The following is a 25,831-nucleotide window of genomic DNA, read 5'->3' on the forward strand; positions in this document are numbered from 1 at the left end:
TGAATAAAAGCTTCTCAAATAATAACAGAATAATAATACAGATTAACAAAAGAGCTAGAGAATAAAATATGTGCAACAAAAATACAATTAGTTGGAGCGCAAAAAATGGTACAAGTAAATTATACATGCATCTTTTTAATCGCGATTTTCATGCAGATGTGGGATCGTGGGGTTCATAAATATTATAATCTCGTGCGGTCGTGTCATGGCCTTCAATTGACAACGCCTCACACATCACGGTGGTCTCCAGCGGGTTCTAACTTATCACTATTTTTTTCACTTTCTATTGCACTTTGAGACATTCCTGGCTGCGGATCTGAGTTCTGTTCATTTACACCGTCTTTAGCATCTTCTGATTCGCAATAACCCTGTCCAAGTGGCGGAGAGTGTGAGACAAATGGTTCAGGTGAAGGCTTTCTTTGCAAATTATCTGATGATAAGTCCCCTTTGGTCGATCCTTCAGCTTCTGCCTCAGGCCTATGATAAAAAGAACCTTGCTCATTTCCTGGGGTTGATGTTGCCTCTTCCTGAAGCTCAGAACTATGCAGTTCTTCTTTCATCTGTTGATGCTCGTCACTATGCAGTTCTTCTTCCATCTCTTGATGCTCGTTACTATCTACCTTGTTAGTGTCAAGACTTGTTTGAGTATGTTGCAGTTCTTTCTCCATCTCTGGATGCACATCATTACGTGACTTCTCAGCATCGGAATTAGTTTGATCACGTGTCTGTTCATCAGTCTTTAGACAATCAACGCCATTGAGGTCATTTTCACCATTGATGGAACGTTCTTGAAACTCATCAACTCTGGTGGAACGTTCCATATCTGATGAGCTTTCAACCAGGCTGAGATCTTTGCCTTCAGCAGCATCCTCTGTTTTCGGTTCTGATGAGCTTTCAACCAGGCTAGGATCTTTGCCTTCAGCAGCATCCTCTGTTTTCGGTTCTGATGAGCTTTCAACCAGGCAAGGATCTTTTCCTTCAGCAGCGTCCTCTGTTTCTGGTTCATCTCCATCCTCATTTTTAGACACAGGAAAAGACTGAAAAGCATCCCAATCATCTTCACCAAATTCATCATCTTCCTCATCATTTTCATCTACGTGTGCCGCGATAGCAGCCGGTGGTGCAGAATGCTTATCTTCACTTTCTGTTGATGGCTTTGGTATTTTAATGTCCAAAACTGGTACTTTTAGTTCCATTGGATTTTTATCATGCGTTACTACAGAAGCTCGGATTACCCCCTGCAGGTAGTGAAATAACAGCAGTAAGCAACAGGAGATTACGTCAGAAATTAAAAAAAAAAAGCTTATTATTTCTGTTGACAGGAAAATGGAATTTGCCATTTGCAAAAATATAATTTCTATCTTGGTTGAGGTGATCAACCAGTGATTGTAGAAAAATATTAAAGGATTGCTAAATAAATTCACAAAACATGCACGTTGGTAGCATAAAGTACCTGGAGTTGTTCGCGATGCAGAGGAGGCATTGATAGCAAAACATCCTTGAAATGAATTGCTGATGAAGGAATTTGAGCAAGGCGAGAAACAAGCTTAATGGCCGTGTTTCTTAAATCACTGACTTCCTGTCGTTTATTTGCACGATCAAAAGAACAATTTTTTTTAAGATATTAATAATAAGAAAAAGAGTGCTAAGCTGGCAATAATCTAAGTTTATATTACCTTAGAGGATCCATCTTCCGTAGACAAGAAAATTATGACAATGGCCTCCAAAAGAATGTTCATAAAACTTCGCTGGCAATCATCACCTTTTGACAGGGTTTGTAATAGCACCATTAGACTCAAGCATTCGCTAACTATGGTTACGGATTCTCTTGTTATGGGATTCTGCCAATGAAATCATAAAATCTTTTACCTAGATTGAATAGAAACAATCTGCTAAGAAACTAACATAATATTAGGTGTTACCAATGGCACCACAGATGCAAATGCTTCTTATACCTTGAATGTTTTGTGGATCAAAGTGAATATATCGGTTATTAGCTCCCCAACAAGAAACATTATGAAAGACTTATCTTCTGTATTAGCATCTCTTTGAACCCTGGCTTTGAGAAATTGCAAACCTAATACTTGAACCTGTCGAGAACAAACTTTTGTCATTTGGGTTTCTTTCCAGGTAACAGCCATGCTGCACAATTTTTTACATAAGACTTACCTGTAAATTTGAATCATTAAGTACGGTTTGGATACATCGTATGCAATATCTGAGGGCATTAGCACATAAAGAGTTACTTGTTTCACCATCAGCAACACACTTTAGTTCAAGAGCCAATTTGGCAATCGATATACTTTGTTCAAGAGAAAACACAAGCTTCATTTGTATTAATTTGCGCAAGTTGGAACCCTTAATCTCCTGCAAATGGAATCCCTCAATGCAATCCTTAGTCATAGCAGCAACCACACTCAGACAAGTTCCAAACAGTTCTCTTAGTTGCAGAGCACCATCATCAAGGTGAGCCTCATCTATAAACAAATTGAGGGAAAAAGCATAAGTTGTACTGTTGAATGAATTATAGTTGATTCACTACTATGGGAGCTTGGTATTGAGCGACAATTAAAGAATCTCAAATCTGCATAAGTAAAATGGTTCATATACCCACAAAAATACCTATTATACCAAAACTACAAGAACACAAACAAGCAGAAACAAGAAAGAAATAAATAAAGGTCAATATAAATATTCAAAGTAGCTATTTACAAGGGACCATAGATTACCATGGATTAGCTACTTTCAACTATAAAGGCTTACCATTAATGATTTTCTTTAATAAAGAACTTGAACAGTTAACCATGTCAATTGCTTCTGATAAGCAAACTTCAGTTGAAGCCTCCCTAATGCACTCGTAGCCCATTAACACTAATGCCAGAACCACAGATTTTGCGTGTTTGTGTGTCTGAAGTAGTCAACGTATTAGATCAGCAATGAAGCTCACTTTTCAGAATCAGTTCACAAAAAAATGAATTTAAGATAAAGCAAATTGCACAAAGCCTTCAATGAAGAATAATTTAAAAAAAAAAAAAATAATACTGATATAAGATATTGGCTCATAATTTCAGATAATAATAAGAGAACCAGTTCGTACACAGCAGACACACCTTTGTCTCAATGCGTTTAATAACTTCCCTTGTTGTGCTACATAGTGTATGTATCACATTTACATCACATTTGGGACGCGGCACTGAAATTCTCTCACTGCTGGACAACAAAGCACAGAAACCATTTAACAGATTATATATATTCGATGCATGTCATCTATCTGGGAGTTGAAACTTCATATTAAATTACCAATCACAGAAAGATAATTACCTCCGGAACACTTTAAAAAGGTAATCTAAACAAAGTTCTGTTATTATCAAATCCAAATTTTCACTATTGAAGATTTCTTGTGGGCAATTCTGTGCAACCTGTAGAGAAAACAAAAGAAACGAAATTCATTAGTCACAATTCACAAATACTGGCCAAAGCACCAAACGGCAGACTAGATGAAAATGTCATACAGGCACAAGCTAAGCTTCATCAGGAATAAAGTGCTTTTAAGTGTTGTCATAAATTTAACCGAAAAACATAAAATATAATACACACACAAAATCAGTCCAGATAGCAATTTATCTAATGCCTACCTGTGATAAAATGGATATTGCAAGACTATTCCAAGAGTTATCCATGTACGTGGAATATGAAAGAATCTGCATCCACCAAATATAAGAATTCCATGAGTATTACTCATGACCATTCAGCATAAGAATTATTAAGAATTCCATGAGTATTGCTCATGATCATTCAGCATAAGAATTATTTGGTCTTGTGAATGTCAAAGAATCTCATAAGAAACAAACCCACCTGTAGCAGTTCTTTGCAAATACCCATGCTAAGTAGTCCCGCGCCAAAAAATCTTTCACTAGAAAGAAGTTGAAACATAGGTAGTACAATTTCATATAATTTCAAGCCCGAGGTGTTGACTTCATTATTTGGTGAGTTTCCTCCATGCTTAGCATCACTGAACGCCAGCTGTAAAATTGGCCTGCAAAAGATAGGATGTTGTGACTGAAACAGACCAAGGAGGGAAAAGCCCCACAGGAATTTGAAGTCTTCACTCTTCAACTCAACCATGCTATGTTGACTTGTAGAGACACTATTTTTTTGGGTGTTTTGGACTGAGGCTTTGGTGGAATCATTTCTGCCTTCAGGATTGACAGGAACCGCATCAAATGCAAGTGCTTGCAAAATTACAGGCCAAGATTCATCTAAGCACGGGCGCAACTTTGAAGAAACAATACGTGATTGGATCCCATCAAGGAACAAATTCCACTGCAAGATAGTGCAAGTAGAATGAGAAGACAACCATGAACATATAACTAGTTTCATATTGATCCACGTTTATCTTTCAATAAAGAAGTACCCTCTGAGGCACTGAAGTATAAAGAGAGTTCAAGTCCCGGCTTACCTCCTTCTTTGGGATCAGGTACAAGCATATATAACTATAATCCTTCAATGTACGGATCCAATACTTTCCCAGAATACTTGAGCTCTTTTGGAACAACGGTAATAATGCCAGGTAATCATCTGGAGCTCCATTTTGGTGCTTTCTCATGGATGCATAAATATAACATTTAAGAGAAGCATGAGCAGCCAGAAGTCTTATCTTGATCTACAATAAAATTAATACGACAACAAATGAGCTGATATAAACATATTTGAGACATTGATAACACACAAAAATAAAGTAAGCATGCCTTGCTTGTGACCCATTCTGCAAACGAAGGATAATAAATGTCCTGAAAATCATTCAATGGACGTGAGATTAATGAGAATATACGCTTGACCACCGCTTGATCCCCACTGATAATTCCACTTGTGAGTATCTGAAATTTTCACATAGTATTGTGTTAAATTGCATATTGTGGCAAACCTTGCAAATATATTTCTAACTTCCAAAGAAATATTAGATACATGTTTAGGGAGCCCAAGGCCCACAATTGGCTATGCAGAAACAAGTTTGAGGGATTTCCGAATTTGCAAATAAACCAAACCTTGGTTGCCAAATGCAAGCCTGCCTCAAGTAAACTAGGACTAGCAGATGTGTCCAAGGTTGTACGAACTGCAGATACTAGTTGGGCCTGTATTTAGAACAGTTTTGGTTATTCCAAGCAATTCAACAAACTCAAACTTGACATAACCATATAAATGAAGCATTAGTTTTATGGGACCTTTCAGCAATCATAAGTAGGCAGAAAGAATTATGATTGTGATTTGCCACATATCTTGCTAAATACCTGAAACTGTTCCAATAGAAAATGCCCAGGAAGCTCGGGGTCTGCTACTTTTTCAAACTGTTGGTCCAAATTCACATAAAATAAAATTCATCAAGAAGAAATTCCGTCAACCATAGAGAAAGCATGAGATTAAGCAAACATCAAAGACTGATTAGGATTTCCCAACATGAAAACCAGATAATTGATACAATAAAACGGTTTAGCTCTTGACACTAGATCAAAAATAGCATTTGCTTACAAAGATGTATTAGTGTTAAAAGGAGAAATACTATTCCATTAATACAGTGAAGAAATTAAGATTGAGAAGAGAATAAAAAGCATTTGGCTCAAGCCATAAAGTCGAGTATGACAAAGAGAAGTATAGCCAACAGACCACCATAATCCCGCTCCTTCAATTATGCCATAGCCCCAGGGATTAATAACAAGATGCTCTAATATGAGGGGAAAAATATGGAGAAGGAAAAACTTCTGATGAGCGTAAAAGACTTATCTCAAAGAAATAAAATTTTCAGCATTTGAGCAACCTCACAAAGGAAGAGAACAAAAGGTGAGAAAAGCCACAACATTCGCACAACCATCGTGTTTCATAGAGAACAAATTACCTTGTCCACAATGGTGCCAAGAAGACTAACGCCAACCGGCTGCATGTTCTCAAACTGAATTGTGCTTATCTGGTAAGAGAAAATATGAGAGGCGACCAGTTAATAAATTATTGTTGTCTTCAATACCAATCAAAGTGCAATAGGTAAAACATTTATGCTAGTATATTCTAGTATGTAAGCAGCACCTGATAAGCAAGTGATATCAACTCTTGCAAATGAAGTACTAGCCAATCACCAGTGTCCGGCCCTTTTCCATGTTCTTGCCTTGCCAAAATCAGGTCAAAATGTGCAGGATTTCTTCCTACAGCTTCTGGAAGATGGCTCAAGCATCTGCAAGAAAATTAATTACTCAAATAACAACAAATAATATAACCATCAACAGCTACGCCTTGCTAGGCTACATGAATCAAACAGGAAAGCCCAACCATAAATGATGCTTACATCCATTTTTACATTCAACTTTTAAAGGGTATATATTTTTTAAATTTTATTAGTTTCACCTATAGTTTTTCTAGGTCTCCTGGCTAAGTCTCTCTCTCTCTAGTGATGGAGTTACTCCCTATCTGACCAACTTGCCATGTGGAGCTTCTATTAACCCTCTCCACTCATGCCCACCTACGACAAGACTTCATCATCTTTTGACCAATAGGTGCGACCCCAACATATAAATCATCCTCATGCTAATTCTTCACCAAAGGATGAAGGTATATTTTGCATTAGATGCATTAAAATCACATGAAAGAAGCCAAGAAAACATAGGGTTTGAATCTAGGATAGGTTGGCATTTTTGAAACATACATCTAAAAACTAAAATTACACAGCTAAAACAAACATACTCTGCAGCAAAAAGTCTGGTCCGGTATCTGAGGTACTTCTCTCTATTAGGATCAACATTGGAAGCTTGAAAATTGTAACTCTGCTTGCTGTTGGAGCTAGAAACCATATCTTCATCATCCCCTTGGTTCAACTGTGTATCACCATCTATGTTATCACTTGCTGAAGTACTACTATTTTCAATGCTCCTCATTGAAGTAGCAAGGACCTGAGTAATCCCACAAAAACCATTGTCAAGTATCATTAAATAATAATAATAATAACAAGGGTTAATTTCACTTGTCCCTCCGTTAAATGTTACACCATGTGCACCGTACCATGAACTATAAAGATGTCCAAACCAATCCCAAAACTTCCCTAATGTGCATTTTAAACCAAAACATCGTTTACTAGAAGTGAAAGGGCCTGACTCAACTCCAAAAGCTCACTCAAGAGATGAGGGTTTAATTTTTTCAAACTATATATATATCATGCTTGTTATATTTTATATATTTTTTAATATAACTGGGTCAAAAGGTTCGACCAATGACCTACTGGTTGAACCACTGGCTCAGTACCCCAACCTAGCTGATTGTCGTGCCAAATTTCATAACCATGAGGAGAAAGAGCATTAGAGCATCAGGTCAAGAGGGTTGATCAAATGCAATAGACCAATAGTTAGGGATAGAGAAAGACCTAAGCAGACTCTAAATGAAATGATAAAAGAGATGCATCTCTACCAAATAAATCCTTCGATAGCATGACCATAAAAAGTAAAAACCTTAGGTGTGTGTGCCTATACGTCAAAGACAAATGACAAGGCAACTATTTTATTACATTTGAACCTTTTTACAACATCTGCCATTGCAGGTCTGCACTTCAAAGAATTTTCAGAAAAAAACTTCAAATATCTGTGTCTTCCACATGGGTTTAACACAATCTCTTGTAAACATTGTATTAGTTTCCAGACACTGAGAAGCATATAGACAATCCAGCATTTTGAAATAGAAACCTTACCACTTTGCGACATACTGCTATCCAATGTGAAGGACATGAAGGAGATGATGCATGGAGTAGTCTCATAATTGTGGTCCGCACTAACTTACCGATTCTGCACAGGTAAAAGGAGTAAGAAATAAGCAGTCAAAAAGCCAAATGCCAATAGCTATAGATGGCACTGACCAATTTTTATATTAATATAATAATATGGTTGGCCATGCCAATCTTCTCATCCTCGTTTACCGTCTTATCGAATTTTTCTTTAAAACCACCCACACCCAAAAATATATTTAAAAAATTGTAAAACCTGAAACAAAGCCAGGTAGAATATCTTATCCCAAAACAAGGATTACCAAGATTTTCTTCAAAGAATAAATCTTTTAGTCCCAAGAAAAGAAATCAATGGAAAATAAACAAACTAAAAACGAAAGAATGATTAAAACTTTTCCGTCTCAGATACAAAAGATACAGAGCTGGAGGAATGTTTGATGTTATGACACTAAGTATATGGGAATTTTAAGGGTTGATCCATCAAAGATGCAGAGCAATGCTGAAGTAATTAAATGATTTTAAGAGACACTGTCTTGTAATGAATAGTCTAGGAAAATATATCATGCCATTGTATTACTTCTTACATCATTCTGGCTCTCTGGAAAAACCATATTTATTAAAATAATGAGACAAGACAACCACATAAAAATAATAAAAGAAAAAGGTGCCTCAACCCAAATGATTGGTAGTAAAGAGAAAGAAAGTTACATACTCAGAATCAGTTTCCTCGTCCAGCATAAAGAACAACTTATCTTCAATCTGCTCAACAATAATGGAAACCTGCATGATTAAAATTAGCTGTCAGTACAAAAATATGATATGCCAATGCTTTATATTGAGAACACCACTAAGAAGAGGGAACCAACCGGGTCTTTCTCCACTAAATGCCTTAGTGTTGACACAGCAAGATGCCGTAAATTTGGCTGCATCAAAGAAAAGATTAAACAGAAAACAATAGTGTATAATACATTATCAATGGAAACTGTACAGGAAACAAACCTGTCTTGAGGACAGAGTGGAGAGAAGAGTCTGCACATGTGAGTGCACAGAAACAGCTTGGGGTGCAAAAAGAACAAGTTGTTGTGTAAAGCGTGCACTCCTGTAGTTGAGCAAGCAAAACTTCAGATGACCATCAAAGAAGGGATTGCTAAAACTTAAAACATAACTACCCTAGTCAAAGACTAGATAACCACAAAAAAAATGTGTGGAATAAAGAAACATACTCAAGCATAGTTGCAGTTTCTTGCCAACAGCTTATCTCTGCCATGGCAGACTGGACAAAGAAAAACACTGTGAACAACAATAACAATAACAATAACAATAACAATAATAATAATAATAATAACAATAATAATTGGCTGAAAACCTGAAAATGAGAATAAGAGTATAATTGGTCAAAATCTCCTGTATAGACACCTTAGGCAACTTGAACAACTTTCTGTGATTAGGTAATGAATTTGGCCAAAGTAAAGAGGCTAAAAATTTTGTTGGAAATAGGGAAACTGTGCCAAACTTGGGTGCATATTTTTTCCAGCGGCAGGCAGGGGTTGGGTTTGAAACTCTAGCATCTTCATTTACACATCAGTTGTTTAGCTTCTGCTTGGTGCAAAGCTTATCAGTCATTTAAACATGTTTCCCAAACAAAAGTACTGAGGTTTCTTTTTTCATATTGTTATTTATGTTTTCCTTTATGTTAAGCAAGACATCATATGTTCCAAATTATTTCTTTTATTATCTTCTCTTTCCTCTTAATGAATTTCTTCTTCTTGAAACAGGGACAAAACTGAAAAAACATCTACCTTGGAGCGAGAGAAAAATATGCTTCCAGGGACAAGCTCAGGACCAAGAACAGCAACTATAGCATTGATAAGGCGGCCAACACCTTGCTGAATGTCCACTAAACCATTCTCATCAGATAAAAGAATGTCCATAGCAAGAGAAAGGGTTGCCTGGCATGAAAATTAAAGAGAACCATGTCACCATTAATAAATAGAATATTACACACAAAAATGTCACCCTAGTTAAAGGGATCCCTATGTTTTGAAACCAAATGGCTATTGCATTAAGGGACGAGTTAGAGATGAAGTCATTTGTGACACATCACCAAAAATGTCTTACCTCATATGTCTTATTCTCTTATTGTATAAGTGAGTTTGGGCTCGTACTAGTAATACCTAACTAATAGAGTAAAGACAGTAGTGCTTTGCATTTTACTCACACCAAAATACTTCAGATTATTTTACACACACCAAAATTCTCTCTCACCAAGGCACCTCCTATGTTAATGTATCATGAAATAGCTTCAAAATGTGAGGGGAATGGAAGACATGATTATTACAAATTTACATTATCAAAAGCAGGCCATATTACCAGGAGGAGACCCAAAAAAAATTCATTAGCTGAGTGACAGCGATATTATTTTGATAAGTAAACAAAATAATGTGGAATGGCTCAAATGAACCAATTAGTGACATTTCCAATGGCTTAAAGTTATTCCTTAACAAATGTTATCTCAATACAACAAGGGAAAAGCTCTTCATGCTGTAATTACCCTGACAGATAGATATTACTTAATAGTTATATGTATGGAATAAAATAAAAATATATTCAGGTCACAATGAGCTGTCATTTGAAATTGGAATACCTGGACGTGAGAAACAAAGGATAAACCAGCAGCTTCAATAGTTAAAAGCAGCCCATGCATAGCCCATATCTGAAGGTTAGCTACTGAACTTTTAGCCAGTGATGATAGAGAGCTCACTGTTGCAGGAACTAAAGTTGACAATGCAATCCCTCCAGCACTGCAACCAAGAAATACAAAATAAAGAATGTCGCAAAATATATGGAGAAAAAGATGGGTTGTCTACTTGCCACAGTTCAAACAAATTCATACCCATCAGTGATTAAGAAAGAAATATATCCTGGGAGATTAAGAACAAAGTGAAAAAGCACAGGAAAATTATTAACTGGCATATTAATAAATGACCTGCGATGAATGCAGCCAAGTGCCAAAGCAATAGATCCAGTATAGTGGGTATCGGTTGCTCCATTTAGGTCACCCAGTAGTGATCTTGCCTGATTATCACCATTATGGGAGAAAAAAGAATAATCAGAAATGAACACAGTACATAGCATCACAAAGTACAGAAGCAAAGAAGAACAACCCCACACAAAAGAGGGAAAACTTTTCGTAATAAGCCACAAATGCAGCAGAAAAATGAGTCATAAAATTCAGATTAAACTGAAGAAACTTGCCATTCTTGCAGTAAAAATATCATTTCCAAATCGAGCTAAGTATCCAAGACCTTCTGATGATGCTCTACGCTGTGATGCACAAATGTCTCCCTCTGCCAAAATACTCTTCCATGCAAATTCAAACCGGAAAAAGAAAATTAGGACATCACATATATAGAGCAAATAACACAGAATAATAACATTTAATGCAGATAATATGAAATTAAAATTACCTACCTGAAAAATAGATTGCGCCGAACTCAAAATCTCTTGTCCTATTGTTTGTGGTCGAAAAGAATGTAAAGCCTACAAAGATAACAAAACCATTATATCTGGAGAGATTCACACAAGAGAAGGGTACTGACAAAAGAAAGAAGAGAACCTTAAAGCCTGCTAGTAAGCCCACACAAATATTGGTGATACTAGCTGCACGCCAGTGTTGCTTTTTCCCAGCTTTCAGACACTGCTCAATGATGCCAAGAAGGGAGAGCATGCCACCACTATCCTGAAACATAACAATTCAAATGACTCACTAAACAGCACCCTCTTGATTCTGCATCCACACAATGAGATTCATACCATTACCGACATAATACCTGACAAGCAAACGTGATCCCAAAAAAAAGAAGCATCTGGTTCACCAAAGTCTTGCTTATTGTCTCCGGCTTCATAGGTCACATTAAGTTGTTAGTGAAGTAAAACCCGATCCAAAAATATCACACACAAAAGAATAAAATAAAGCAAGTGGTACATTAAAGACATTAAGAAATAAGCTGGATTAATAAAATGAAATATATTTTTAAAACTAAAGACAAATATAAAACTGTTAAATGTTTATTCTCACTGCACATCTCAATACTTGACTTAAACAACACCACTGTGCCCTATCAAAAACCAAGTTGATTTGATTGAGGTCTTCTTAAATGTTTTCTTTTGGAATTACACTATGCAATAGTACAGTAGCATTTAAATAACCAACTGTGCTGACTTAAAGTTATACACAGTAGCATTTAAATTAACCAACTCAGGGCAGTCCTCATGATGGATGAACAATCAAAACATAGTTTCAAACATACAAACACTTGTAACAATGTTTTTCTTTAGATTTTCACACACAAAAAGAAAGTAACACAAGGACTACTTTCTGCTTTCATTGTGATATCAAAACCTTCCAAAAGCTTATCAGGCAATAACAAGGTATGTTCCACTAATTAGCTAATAGAACCAATTTGGATTTATGCCAGGAAGATCTACCACTGAAGCGATATACCTATTAAGAAGGATGATGGAGAGGTATCGTAGTAATAAAAGGGATCTACATATGGTGTTTATTGATTTGGAAAAAGCGTATGATAGGGTACCAAGGGAGGTCTTATGAAAGGTTTTAGAAAAGAGGAGAGTAAGGATCGCATATATTCGGGCAATTAAAGACATGTATGATGGGGCCACAACTAGTGTAAAGACTCAAGGTAGTGTGACGGAGGAATTTCCTATTGGTATAGGATTACACCAGGGATCATCCATAAATCCATACCTTCTCACATTAGTCTTGGAAGTACTCACAGAGCACATCCAAGAGCCTGTGCCATGGTGCATGTTTTTTGCCGATGATATCGTCCTTATGGGAGAGTCAAGGGAAGACCTAAATAAGAAGTTGGAGTTATGGAGAGAAGCTTTAGAAGTGTATGGTCTGCGCATAAGCCGTAGCAAGACGGAATATATGGAATGTAAGTTCAGTCTGAGAAGAGAAAACTCTAATATAGAGGTGAAGATTGGAGAAAACATCCTACGAAAGTTAAAAGTTTTAAGTATTTTGGGTGCATCATACAGGATAATGGAGAGATTGAATAGGATGTAAATCATAGGATCCAAGCAGGTTAGTCAAAATGGCGGAGTGCATCTGGTTTTATATGCGATAAAAAAGTACCTTTAAAACTTAAAGGTAAATTCTATCGCACCGCTATAAGACCGGCTATGCTGTATGGTACGGAGTGTTGGGCGGCTAAAGGGGAGCACGAACATAAGTTGAGTGTGGCAGAGATGAAGATGTTGAGATGGATGAGTGGTTATACGCGATTGGATAAAATAAGGAATGAAGATATAAGAGAAAGAGTTGGAGTAGCACCAATTGTGAAAAAGATGGTTGAATCGCGTCTCATGTGATTTGGACATGTGAGAAGAAGACCGATAGAACATCCAGTCAGGAGGGTGGATGAGATAGAAGATGGACAAAAGGCGAAAGACAGAGGAAAACCTAAGAAGACCATCCGTGAGGTGGTTAAACGAGATCTACATGTAAACGGTCTCTCTGTAGACATGATACATGACAGAGCACAATGACGTCGTTTGATTTATGTAGCCAACCCCACTTAGTGGGACAAGGCTTTGTTGTTGTTGTTGTTGTTGTTTTAGGAGGGCACATGCAGTAATCACCATAAAAAATAATAATAAGAAGAAAGCAAAAGAAGAAACAACGTTTACCAATAAAAGGAAACAAGATTCAGTTGAGAAGAGAAATGTGAGAAATACATTAGAGGAATTCCACAGTAAAAAAGAAATCCAGTCTTGTATAAATTGAACAGATAAATGATTAGCTAGGCCAATATATAGTTCACACACTAAATACTAGTTGGATATTGTTAATCACAGATGTAGTCTATTGTTCATAATAAATAAGTAAATTATTTTCTTGGCGTTAACTAAACTACAATTATCCAAAGAAATAATACCTGAGGAAAGCTAGAAATTTCATTCTCCCATACACACGGCATAAGGCCATCTTTTCCGCCTTGAAAAGCTCGAAGCTCATCTTCAAACCAGTCCCTTTTTCAAATAAATAAATAGGTAATGCAAGTAAGTTGGAAAACAAAGAAGGGAACCGAAAGGGGCTTGAGAGAAAGAGGGACCACCAAAGTTAAGAGAAATCAGAAGGAGCTCCACTTGTTTACAAAATATGCAGACATGCACAAATAACAGAAGAGTTGCTGTAATTGCTGACATCAATTAGTTTTGTTCCCACAAATACAATTCACGACATCGCTAGATTTTGTTCCCATAATTCAGGACTCTGTCAAATTTATGTCTATTCATGTGACATCTTGCTGGGTGCACTTGAAACATGATATTGCATGTTAGTCTAAGGATATATCTCTTTGGTACATGGTTTTATTATTTTAACATGAAAGGGGATCTGAATATTATTTAACGTTCCCACATTTGCGACATTTGCGAATGACACCAAATCACTAGACTAGATTTAACACCAGTATTCCATAATACATATCAAGCCAACCTCCTCAGTAAGCTAAATATGATGATAGAATGAACAGAGAAATATTATAGATTAAAAAAAAAGGAAAAGGAGAGAGAAATATATTGGAGACGGGGAGAGAAAACCCAACCAAATTGATCTATCTTAAAAAGATTGAGAATAATCCAAAAGACCATACCACTAAGTCAAAATCATATACAGCAGATCATGTTATTCACTTGATAAAAATGGACTTTATAACTTAGCAAATAAGAAATCTTTGTAATTTCATCTGACATCAATGACAGCACAGCATGTAATTAATAAAACAAATACTCTGCCGCATAATAAGATAACAGAAACAGACCTTCCGGGAACCCATGGACCCAACCAAGAATCTCTCTTGTCTAACAGAAACCTCAAGCATGAACTTTCTTCACATTCTGAGGCATATCTTATACAAACAAGCAACAAAAGAATTACTCAGATCAATCAGTGATTATTAATTAGTTTTTCACAATAGAAATGATGAATCACTAAATTTATGAGGAAATTCCATCTTCTTTACCCCCCCCCCCCCCCCAAAAAAAAAAAAAAAGAAAAGAAAAGAAAGAAAGAACAAAAGAACTCTTTAGAATCATTCCAAACATATCAGCAGAATCATTTCTACTTCAGAGGCATTTCATAAATCATCAAAATTATATCCATCTTTTCATATTTCTAGCTTCCTTCTGCATCAAATCTTCCAAGAGAATATTTTCTTTAAATATTAGTTTAAAGCCTCTTTATCCAGGATAAGGTTGGTCATTGGTATCTATTTGGTGTGAATGAAGCATTTAACCAGGAGCTCTAGCATATATGAAGAAGGATTGAGAAGCTTAGTTTGCACGATTTTCTCATTTTCCATGGATATTCGTTTTGTTCTTTCTTTAGGGTGATCCTTTATCCTTCTTTTTATTTGTAGTTTTTATTCTTTCTTGTCAAGAACCATGACTAGAAAGAGAAAGGCATAGCAATGGCATTTTACAAATTCTCTCTCAAAAAACAGAAACATCATTTATACAACAACTTGAATGAGAATTAAATCAAGACAAAAGAAAAGTGTAACATCTTTTTTTATGTTTCAGCAGTGGCTGATCAATACAAAGTCAAAATAGTAAATAACAGACAAATGCAATTTACACACTACCTGAATGGAAATGTACATTGTTGAATAATCTGAGGATGGTCATTTTTAAATGAAACTGGATCAGGAAGAGCTTGGTAAGCAATCAAAGTTTTGATGATGAAGATGTCCACTGCAGGCTTTACATGTGCCAATCCCTTGGCTCTTAATGCTGAGATGTATGATAACGCACTGCTTCCGACATAAATTAGGAATTACAATCAAATTTCAAACGACATTACAGCCATAAATAAAAAGACACAAAGATGGACTTGTAGCATCGAAGAAATCAAATCTTGAGGTTATCATACCTACTGAGGTATACAAGAACTGGCTGAAGTAATACTCCATCATTCACCACATCGGGAGCTATAAAGCACTTTATAAATGCTGTGAGTGCATGAATAGCAGAAGACCATACACTACAAAATACAAGAGAAAAGTGGCGGACAATAATAAAGAATGCTGTAAAACTTCAACTTTAAAAGTCCATATGGTAAGAAAGGTCTTGGTCAAGATACTTAAAAATAATAGTAAATACTTCTGAAAATAATAATTCCCTCAAATTTTTCTTGGTGATAATAAGAATAAATTTTTGGTCAGGACATATCATAGGGGCGAGGGAGGAGTACTTTATGTTATGAACAGTCTCTTGCGAACACTGCATAGGGCTAGTTTACCTTGTGGTGAAATTAAATTTTCACGACCAATGACATAAGTCATTTCTCATAAAGCTTAAGTTGCTAGATAGATGTATTCAAATGCTTGTCATATCTGACATTCTAAAACAATTTGACCACAAAAACCATATACATATTTTCATAGGTGCTTACTATATTGTTGACACTAAATCTTCAGTTTCCTTGAGCTCATTTTCTGGATTGCCAGTAAAGAGGGTAGCCCATAAGGCAAGAATATCAAAGACCTCCTGTTCAAGCTCCTGCGGGCAAGCACAAATACCATGATGTGAATTTCGCTTAGAACAAATCACATGGAAACTAAGATCACAATCCTGCCTATAATTTTCAATTTCATATTAACACATCACATGAAATATACATAGAAGTTCCCTATTATAATTTTCAAGAGGATATACAGCTACAGTAAATGGACAAGGGAAGGAAAACCATGGTCTACAGCTTAGCGTCCTAATTTCAATTCTATGGTAATGGATAATGAAATAACAGGTGAATACACACCTCTTTTGTTTTCAATAGAAAAAGAAATTAGTACAAAAGATGATAAAACATCGTCACAAAGAAATTGACAATAGCAAACCAAATCCTAAGTGCATAAAACATGCACGCGTATTGATAACTTTGTATTGTCTCATTTAGATAGGATTCATCCCTACCTAAATGGGTGGGATGTGAATACACCAAAAGTTTCATAAATATTTATAGCATAACATCATGTTGATCCCAAGATGCATTATGTGTGAAGCATGCATACAGTAGGTAATGTGACAGTCTTGGAGCACTAGTTCCTTGCAATTTTAACAAAAATACTAACTTTATACCTCCTTTGGTAAAGAACCCAACAGAGATGATAAAAGCAACCACCCCGCTTCCTTTTCAACTATGGCTGCCACAGGATTGTGACTGTGTTGGGTTAGCATTTCCTTTGAAACTCCAAGCACTAATTTAGGAAGTCTGTTTATGCAACATAATGACTTATTAGCGCAGCAAATAAAGCAAGCATAACACTTCAAGTATGACAATCTACTATTGTTATCCAGCTTGATGAAACAGAATTTTTCTTTTTAATTTTATTGATAACAGAAAAAACTTGAGAGGAATAGGGGGGAAAAAAAGAAAGAAAAAAGAGTGCATGCACACACATAATACCTATTACTACGAATGCATGGAATAACTAAAATGACGTAACCGATAGCAATGTGTTGACTAACATTTATATTGAGCATACCAAATCGCCAAAACCAAAAAGTACAAAGTATGCTGTGACACCTATTTATTCATATGCACACTAGAAAGTGTATCTTTCAAATCTTTGGACAAAAATTAAACAAAGCAAAAGGACAGATCCATATCCATGTCCTCACAACATGATAATATAAAAACAGTGGAGGGGATAGGGGGAGGAGATCATGTTACCTAGCTGGGTAACCAAGAGGGAGTTTTGGTGAAATAGACACTAAAGCTGCCAACACAGTAGCCTGCCCATGCAACGAATCTAGATCAAACTGTAAACTGCTTCCCTGGACACAATGCATCATTGTCAATTCATAAAATGTACTTTTATTGAACAACAAAATAAGGAACTGAAAATGGAAATACAACCTTATCCTTGTTTAAATATAATGAACAAAAAAATAAGAAACTGAAAATGGAAATACAACAAAACACACTAAAAGGGAAACATAACAAACTACTCCATCTTGATTCAAGGAAATAAACAGCTGCTACATTCATCTTATTTACACAACCGTGTACACTGCCAACATGAGGTAGAAGCAGATAGCTAAGCAATCTGCATTTACCGTGACTCTCTTACATTGCCACACACCAACTACAGTAATGGGCAAATAACATTCTATCCTTTGGATAAAATATCAGATTTGAATGCTGTAGCTTATAATAACCTGCCTTCATTTTTACCTTTATCAACATTTCTCTTATCAACAGTAATAATACAACTACCAAACCTTTTTTTTTCTCACTAAATGGGGTTAGCTACATAGAACAAATATCCTTATTGTATTTTATTGTGAACCATGTCTACAAAGTACAAAAAACAACACCACAACATTTTCCAACTAGAGTAGGTTAATGTAAACCATTTGTACAAACAATTCATGTAAATCAAATAATAATAATTGATGCTATATACTAATTATCACAAACAATGAATTATAATGTAGATTATCATCAAATTCATGAATCTAACCTTTTCAAAGGATATATTCTCCCTTAAAGCAGTAAGAGCAGTCACCCCATATGAAGTTAAGCCACCCACACAAGTTGGATCAACTTCAGCCAAGGTACGCAAGGCCAAAGCAGCCTCTATCCGAACCTAACAATACATATATTTCAGAAATCCCAAATGCTTTTACACAATTTTTTATTTTCATTTTTTTTATTTTATTTTTTATTTTTTTGATAAAATAAGAATATCATTAAGAGAAGAGAAAATAGTACAAGGAAGTGGAAGATAAGGGATCTTCTATTACAACAAGCAAAAAGCAACCAAAAGAATGGCTATCTATGGAGCATAGGTTTCAAATCTCTCAACATGTTTGATAGGGAAATTCTGTTAAAAAGATTCTGATTTGCACATCAAATGGAGGTCAAATGTCTAATTGTGTGAGATGATTTAAAGTGATTGTTGAAACCACTAATTGTGAAATTATTTACCATCAGCCTTTCAATCACATCTACATTAAGAAATTATTCATAAGGTCATATCAGTTTCTTCCTCTTTCAACCTACTCCATGGTTATGAAGATGATGTGTTTAACCAAAACAAGTAAAGAATAAAAAATATAAAACTAAAAAAAAGGCATAGAGATATATGCTGAAAATATTTTGGCTCTTGAAAAATAGGAAGATCATGAGCTCACTAGTTTCGAAGAATGAGACACAGCTGAAACTACAGATTCGTCAAGAACTGCCTTGAATTCAAGTGGAACCTGCAAATTGAAAAATCCCAGTAATACTTCTTCCCTTTCTAACAGTACTTGACTTTCTTTTCTGTACAGAAAGATAAGCAGTTAAGCCTTACCTCTCCCAGTGTTTTTAGAGTATATGATAGTGTACGTAAAGCTGCCACTTTCATGTAAGGACCGGCTTCAGATGACTGGAGCTATAACAAGCAAACAGGGTGGAAAGAGGGGGAGGGGGGGGGATTGGAAACAATTCAATAAACATCTTACGATGATATCAAGGGTGGAATAGACATCTTGAAAATTTTATGGCAAATAAATTATAGATTTAATTAAATGCATTGCACCTCCTTTCCCAAAAAAACCAAGAAGTTCCTCTGTGTAGGTTCAGTCATTTGATCAGTTATACCAACATGAAGGATATAAAGAACACATGCCTGCAGCAAGAAATAAGAAACTCTTGTTAACAGTCAAGAAGATAAAGAATTCCTGTAACTGGATTGTAACAATGTAGAGGCAAATGGATAGTTCAGAAATTAGTTGTGCTATTGACAAGCCAAATTTGAATGATTACCACCACAGGTCAGTTCAAGATGCTGAGCCTGTGCTGGTTCAACGGACAAACCATATCCTGCTCAATCCAATTGTCAATCTACCGAAGGATCTAGTAGACCTATTCATTTTAGTGTAAGCAATAAAACTCCATTAGCTTCACAATATTGTTTAATATTATCTATGACACTGAAACCAGTTATTCAATTCTTTCACTCAAAAAAATAAGAAACTTTATCAAAAAAGGATGAGGCTAAATTATCTTCTATTTTCTTTCGAATAATTTTTTTTCTTTTTTTGACGAGGGAGAAGGACAATAGAAGATTGTTGATAAGAGTTCCCCTATAGAAAAGCAAAGCAAAAAAAATATTTATTTATAATGCATAGCTTTTCAATCTCTCGACATGTCTGAAAGGGAAAGTCCTCTATAAAGATCATGAGTTTTACACCAGATAGATTCTAGGCATCTCATCCTATCCTATAAACTTGCTTGTCAATCTGTCATTGAAGGTACGTGCAGTATGTTCCAACCAGATAGAAGAAGAAATATTACTAACAAGGGGAGAAGGATATTACAAAATCCATGGAGGAAACTAACTGAAAGAAATAATTCAAACTATGATTGATTGTGAAAATACCAATGCATGGGCATCTGCAGAAGCATCAGCACGGAGCATTTCCATAACCTGCAATGCAAAATTTTGAAGCTCGCTATCTGGATGCTGATATTTTATGTGCATGGCCTGCGAGAAAGAAATTGATAATAGAATCACTACTTGAACAACCCCACAAACACATATATTTTATTTCCGTTGTGTTTAATAATTACCTTAAAAGCTATGAAACCAACAAAGGAATCTACCAGCAAACATATAAAAGAATAAATAAATCAAAGATCTCTAAAGACTTCTTCACTGCTAGAGACAACCCCATCCAAAAATATATGAACATTAATTTAAAAAAAGTGGGCGGGGGAGGGGGGGAGGGGGAGATCAATGTTAAGGGATCAAGATTTCCATTTTTGGTTATGGATTTCAAGAAGCACCAACCACTAGCAAATTAATAAGACTCCCATAAAGCTTACAGTCCACAAAAGGATGAATCATACATAGTCTGTGTTTCGAAAACTAAAATAACTGGGTAACAAACAAAACTAAAAGATAAAAACAAGATAGCAAGTCAAGAATCAATCAATGCCTAAATACAATACAGAAGAGTAAAACTGAATATTCCTAAAACTTAAAAAAAAAAAAATACTCCTAATATAATTATTAGAACTCCCACATCACTTGGGAATATGACCATGATAACCTTTACAAAGTGCTAGGCAACTCTCACTATTTGCTAGCTTTTAGGACTGAATTCTAATAATGAAACAAAAATGCCATCCAATCTCCAACTATTCACAAGAATGCCTATTAGCTAACTGAAAGCTTAAAAAATCAGTCTCAAGCTTCACCTGTAAAAAGAATACCCAAGATAGAGTTAGGCCAACCCGAACATCCCTAGACCATCATAAAAAACACATGAAAATAAATTTGAGACAAAATGAAATTTTTCTACCGGTGTAAAAAAAATATTGAAAAGCCTCTAAGCCAATTTTGTCAGTCTTGACTTGTCATTTTTGCTTTTAGCTTTGTGCATTTTAATTGGTTAATTTATAGATACAGAAGATGAGAGTATTCATACTCTTTAGGTTACATGAGATTGAGATTATGATAGGTGTTTACGAATATGAATGACATTTTATAATGTTAGAAACTCTTTAAAGGAGGACAGAACTTGCTGCATGAGTAGTTGGGAGAGTACAAATTTGGGACTTTAAGCAAGCCAGGTTGGGAAAGCACGTTATTCACAAGTTTATTGTAATGGTAGTATGTCATCATATTGGAAAAATGAAAATAGGTGATATAGAAAAACACAAACCTTTTGTGAAAGCCAAAGTCAAATGCTTCTGCAATCCACCTTCAAGTTTTTTGGCTTGAGGTAAAGGAACTTTTCCCCTAGGTTGAACCTGGTAAGATATAGAAACAATTATAAAAGATGCAAGAAGAAGGGGAGCCTCGGAGCAGCGGATGAGTTGTCTCCACGTGACCTCAAGGTCACGGGTTCAAGCCGTGGAAACAGCCACTGATATAATTATCAGGTTAGGCTGCGTACATTACAACCTTGGTTGCGGCCCTTTCCCGGACCCTGCGTTAAACGCGGGACGCTTGTGCACCGGGTTGCCCTTTTTATAAAAGATGCAAGAATTAACGAAAAAACAGAGAAAGCCAAAATATGAAAAACCTGTGCCTCAGGATTCATTCCAAGAGCAAGCAAGGAGCCCAAAGTCTCAGCAAAGGCATCTCGAACAGATGAAACAGGATCTTCAAGAGCCTATCAAAAGCAGCAGTGACAGAGACATGTAACCAATAATATAATTTTGCATGTGAAAGAGATGAAATTGAAATAAAAATACCTGCCTTGACACAATAGGAAGCTGAATTGTCAAGTTCTGCCACCCCCAATCCTGGACCTCCAATGGTAGCAAACGCCTTCAAACACCTTGCAGCAGCTATTCTAACGGCAAAGGACTTGTCCCCAGTGGCAGATCTCATTATGATACGGAATGCCTCAGAATATGCTGTTGAAGCAGCACTTCCACCACAGCCTTCCAAAGCATTCTGAAGCATATGCAATGCCTGACGCCTTACAAACTCCTGAAGTTTGAGTGACATCAAAATTTTATTAAAAGAGACTAGAGGGCATGGCATAACAAATTATCAGCGAGATAACTGCCTCCATTATGCGATAAAAGTATGCAGAAAGACAAAATCAATCGATAATACAATGAAACAAAGGCACATTACTAATTCATGTATCCTACCAAAAACAAATAGAATATTGAGGAATGATAAATCTAGGAAAGTGGGAGAGGAATGAATAAGTCAGTTAGACTTTCCTTTCGTTGGTGAATACAATTAATCTTAACCAAATTGGCTTTGATTTCCTCTAATTTCACTTTTTCAATGAAACAACTAAGCTATTGGAGCAAAAAGAAGTTTAATCATAGATTGCGACATGCTGGAAATACTAAAAGCATTCAGGCCCTAATTTTTCTGCCTTCATTGTTTGCTAAAGCACCTGCCACATAGTATATGTCACTCTTAGGCATTCTCTATTGCACTTTCTAAGATATGATTGCCCACTTTGATCATATCTCTCTGTGTTGTATGGAGGATGTTAAAAAGAGATTTTCCACTTGATTTTTTTTCTTCTTCCATTTTTGAAATACTAAGTAATGCTTTCCATTTCTTTTATATATCCAGATGACCCTAGTTCAAACTGGCAGAACCAAATCTTTAGTTTGCATTTCATTCCTCTTTTGTACTATTCCTTCTCTTCTAATAATATTCCTCTTTGCTACAAAGAACAATCTTTTTCCTATTTTAAATAAGGGTCTTGAGGGCACTTGTTAAGGAATCAATTAAAAGAAATTCTTCATAGAAAATTCAAGTTTTGATATTTCCAATACATTGACAATGTATTAAATGCATTAAAAACTTCAAAAGTTACTATTCTTATCTCCTTAACAAGCGCCCTTAGCTAAATCCTTTAAATAAAAAAAACCAACAGTTAAGCCTTGTCCCACTAGATAGAATCCGCTACATGGATTGAGTGAAACCATGTCCATAGTCAAACTGTTAAAATCTAAATCATTTTAAATTATTTTGTTTATATTTGTTTTTCTAAAATCTAAATAAAAATACAATAAAATCCCTAAATGAAGTGGTGTAAATACTGTTTGTAACCCAATGTCAAAATGTTGTGACCATTTTTATCCAATTAACAATTATATAATTTCATTCAACACTTCATTTGGAGACATCTAAATAATACAATGATAAAAAAAATCCAAATTAAACAGAAAACAGAAGCAAATAAAAAAAAAGAACTCATTAACTATATACGTATAGTTTGTGTGCAAGAAAAACATGTATCGTGCATGCATAAAACGATGACATAGACCAATATACATTTTTTTGGGCCTTTTCATTAGGCCCTTCAATTAAAGTCCTTACTAATTTAGAATATCTAAAAATACTCACAGAAAGAAAATACCTCACTAAATTTCAAAAGCTTTGTTGCTATGGTCGTTGTTTCAAGTAAACCTGCAGTGATTCTTCTGCCAAAATACTTATACAATTCTCCCAAGCATTGTGCAGCACCTAAAAATTGGTTGAAATAAAATAGTAAAGATAAAACACAACAAAGACTGACACATCTGAATAAATAAATGCAAACAACATTGAAAACATTATTTACAAAACGTGTGCAACATGAAAGGTAGATGTAATACCTAATCATGTTAGGAGATTTTATTCAGTCATAATTTTATTACCTCTAGATTTGTTTTTAATAGGATTTAGTCCATATAGCTTACCATGAGCATGTGCTAAACATACATAAATATATGAAACTAGACAATTTGTTCACTGGACTCGGGGAGAGGAAGAATATTTTAACCAACAATAATATTTCCAAGAATCTTCTGTATCAGTCAGCGTGCTCAAACAATAAATATTGCAGCAATTAATTAGCCATTAAACATTGTTAGAAATGTTCTATTTTAACCAACCAGCAATTTTCTGAGGTTCACTCCTCTTCCCATCAGAAAGAAATCCCTGAAGGCTGCTTGCTCTAGCATAAACTGATATTCCATCTCCCTTGGATATGATCTTTGCCATTGCAACTGATGCCAAGTGACGCACAGGCCGTCGAGCACCAAAAGTGAGCAGGGAATACAATGCATCCTCACACCGTCTTTGCCACAACAAAATATTTTCCTAGAAGATATGATAAATTTTAACATCAGAAAACACATTAAGATTTTTAATGAAAACACAAATCAACAACAACAAATAATATCAAATGAATAGCACCAAACCTTAATTAAAAGCCAATTCTCAAAAGCAACAACCTTAGCATTAGGTTACTACCTCATGTTATAAAACACACATACACTGCTATAGTTCTCCTAATTTCGTAGGTGTAGTACAATGACTCAGATCAGCTAATTAGATTTAGTTGCAACAGTTTCAGCTGTCATACGAGAATCAGAGACATAAAGATGAATTATAGCACAAGCACCAAGATTCAGTGCTATTTTCCTCTCTCTGAATTCTCCAAAACGCTCTTCTGCTTTCTCTCATTTCTTGCTCCTTGAGACCTTGCTAATATGCATATATCAAAATTGAAACTATAGTTCAGCTAATCACAGAGTGACCGCATCATACGAACAAAGCAATAACTAACGCAACAAAATGCAGCTCGTTCTCAATATCGAACACTGTCTACTACAGACAGAAGCATTCATGAATTCATATTTCATAACAAACTCATTAAACTAAAAAAGGAAATTCGATCTGCAACAACTTAGTTTCAGCTTATATATACAAAATGATCCGAATGCACACAGCTAACGATGTTCACAAGTGCAGATTAGCACAATCCACTCCCTAACTAGCCATAACTGGCAGTAACAAACTTAATAACCAGCTCCGAATTACATCATACGCGTTAACGAAATGAATCAAGATGAAGTGAGGTACGAAAGGTAGCTGATCTGAGAAACGAAATTTCATAACAGAATCGGAAAAATAAGCAAAAGAAGAAGAGAGGAAGTACCTTGGAGTCTTCGTCAATGGCGGATATGAGATCGGAGAGGAGATCGAAGCAGAGGAGTGGCTCCGGAGATTTGTGAACTGCGGAAGCGACTATGGATTCCAGCTGCGCCACGAGCACGCCGAACCGCGAGAGCGGCGCGTTGTTATTGTTACCTTTGTCTCTGACGGTGTGATTGTTCTTCGCCATTGAAAGGAGCAAATGCTGCTTTTAAGTTTGCGGTTAATCCAAGTTTATGTTCGTCGCATTGAGCTATGTTGCAGAAAATGCAGCCAAGCCTCTCAGCTGGGAATGGGGAATGTTTTTTATGTTTCGCGGTGAAGGAGAAAGAGGGTCTAATACATTATTAAATTGCAAATTACACCTCCAAGTTGGAGCTAATATTTATTTTGAGCATATACCATTTGGGTCTTCAAAATAATTAAGACAAGACATTTTACCCTTTAACTAAAATTAATTATTCGATTAATTTCTAATAATTAATTCTATCAAACACTTAGATTTTTTTGTTTTGTCAACTCTAACAGAGAACAAAATGATTCCTAAAAATTCTAACAGAAGATAAAATAGTCCCTAATAACCTCTATA

General features: G+C 35.6%; 1 protein-coding gene across 1 annotated transcript; it reads right to left on the reverse strand.

Annotated features, from left to right (window-relative positions):
* Positions 1–25,561, reverse strand: LOC107486781 (protein SWEETIE). The gene is made up of 48 exons (XM_052260764.1): positions 25,247–25,561; positions 24,198–24,405; positions 23,681–23,787; positions 22,042–22,278; positions 21,866–21,955; positions 21,499–21,590; positions 21,036–21,081; positions 20,215–20,319; positions 19,372–19,461; positions 19,144–19,224; positions 18,983–19,051; positions 18,310–18,435; positions 17,517–17,620; positions 16,922–17,054; positions 16,236–16,342; positions 15,714–15,824; positions 15,427–15,594; positions 14,605–14,691; positions 13,717–13,810; positions 11,584–11,652; positions 11,370–11,492; positions 11,225–11,293; positions 11,009–11,113; positions 10,740–10,828; positions 10,398–10,554; positions 9,553–9,702; positions 8,977–9,026; positions 8,753–8,852; positions 8,620–8,676; positions 8,466–8,533; positions 7,721–7,814; positions 6,727–6,932; positions 6,076–6,220; positions 5,891–5,959; positions 5,289–5,345; positions 5,046–5,132; positions 4,749–4,877; positions 4,460–4,663; positions 3,856–4,323; positions 3,636–3,701; positions 3,322–3,419; positions 3,111–3,210; positions 2,764–2,908; positions 2,170–2,477; positions 1,956–2,090; positions 1,677–1,841; positions 1,454–1,579; positions 1–1,238 (listed from the first exon to the last, which is right to left on the reverse strand). The coding sequence occupies exons 1-48, from the start codon at positions 25,430–25,432 to the stop codon at positions 228–230; spliced, it is 6,891 nt and encodes a 2,296-aa protein (XP_052116724.1). The 5' UTR covers positions 25,433–25,561; the 3' UTR covers positions 1–227.
* Between the last annotated feature and the right edge of the window lie 270 nt (positions 25,562–25,831).

This window comes from Arachis duranensis, chromosome 4 (assembly GCF_000817695.3).
Source record: "Arachis duranensis cultivar V14167 chromosome 4, aradu.V14167.gnm2.J7QH, whole genome shotgun sequence".
Taxonomy (NCBI): Eukaryota; Viridiplantae; Streptophyta; class Magnoliopsida; order Fabales; family Fabaceae; genus Arachis; species Arachis duranensis.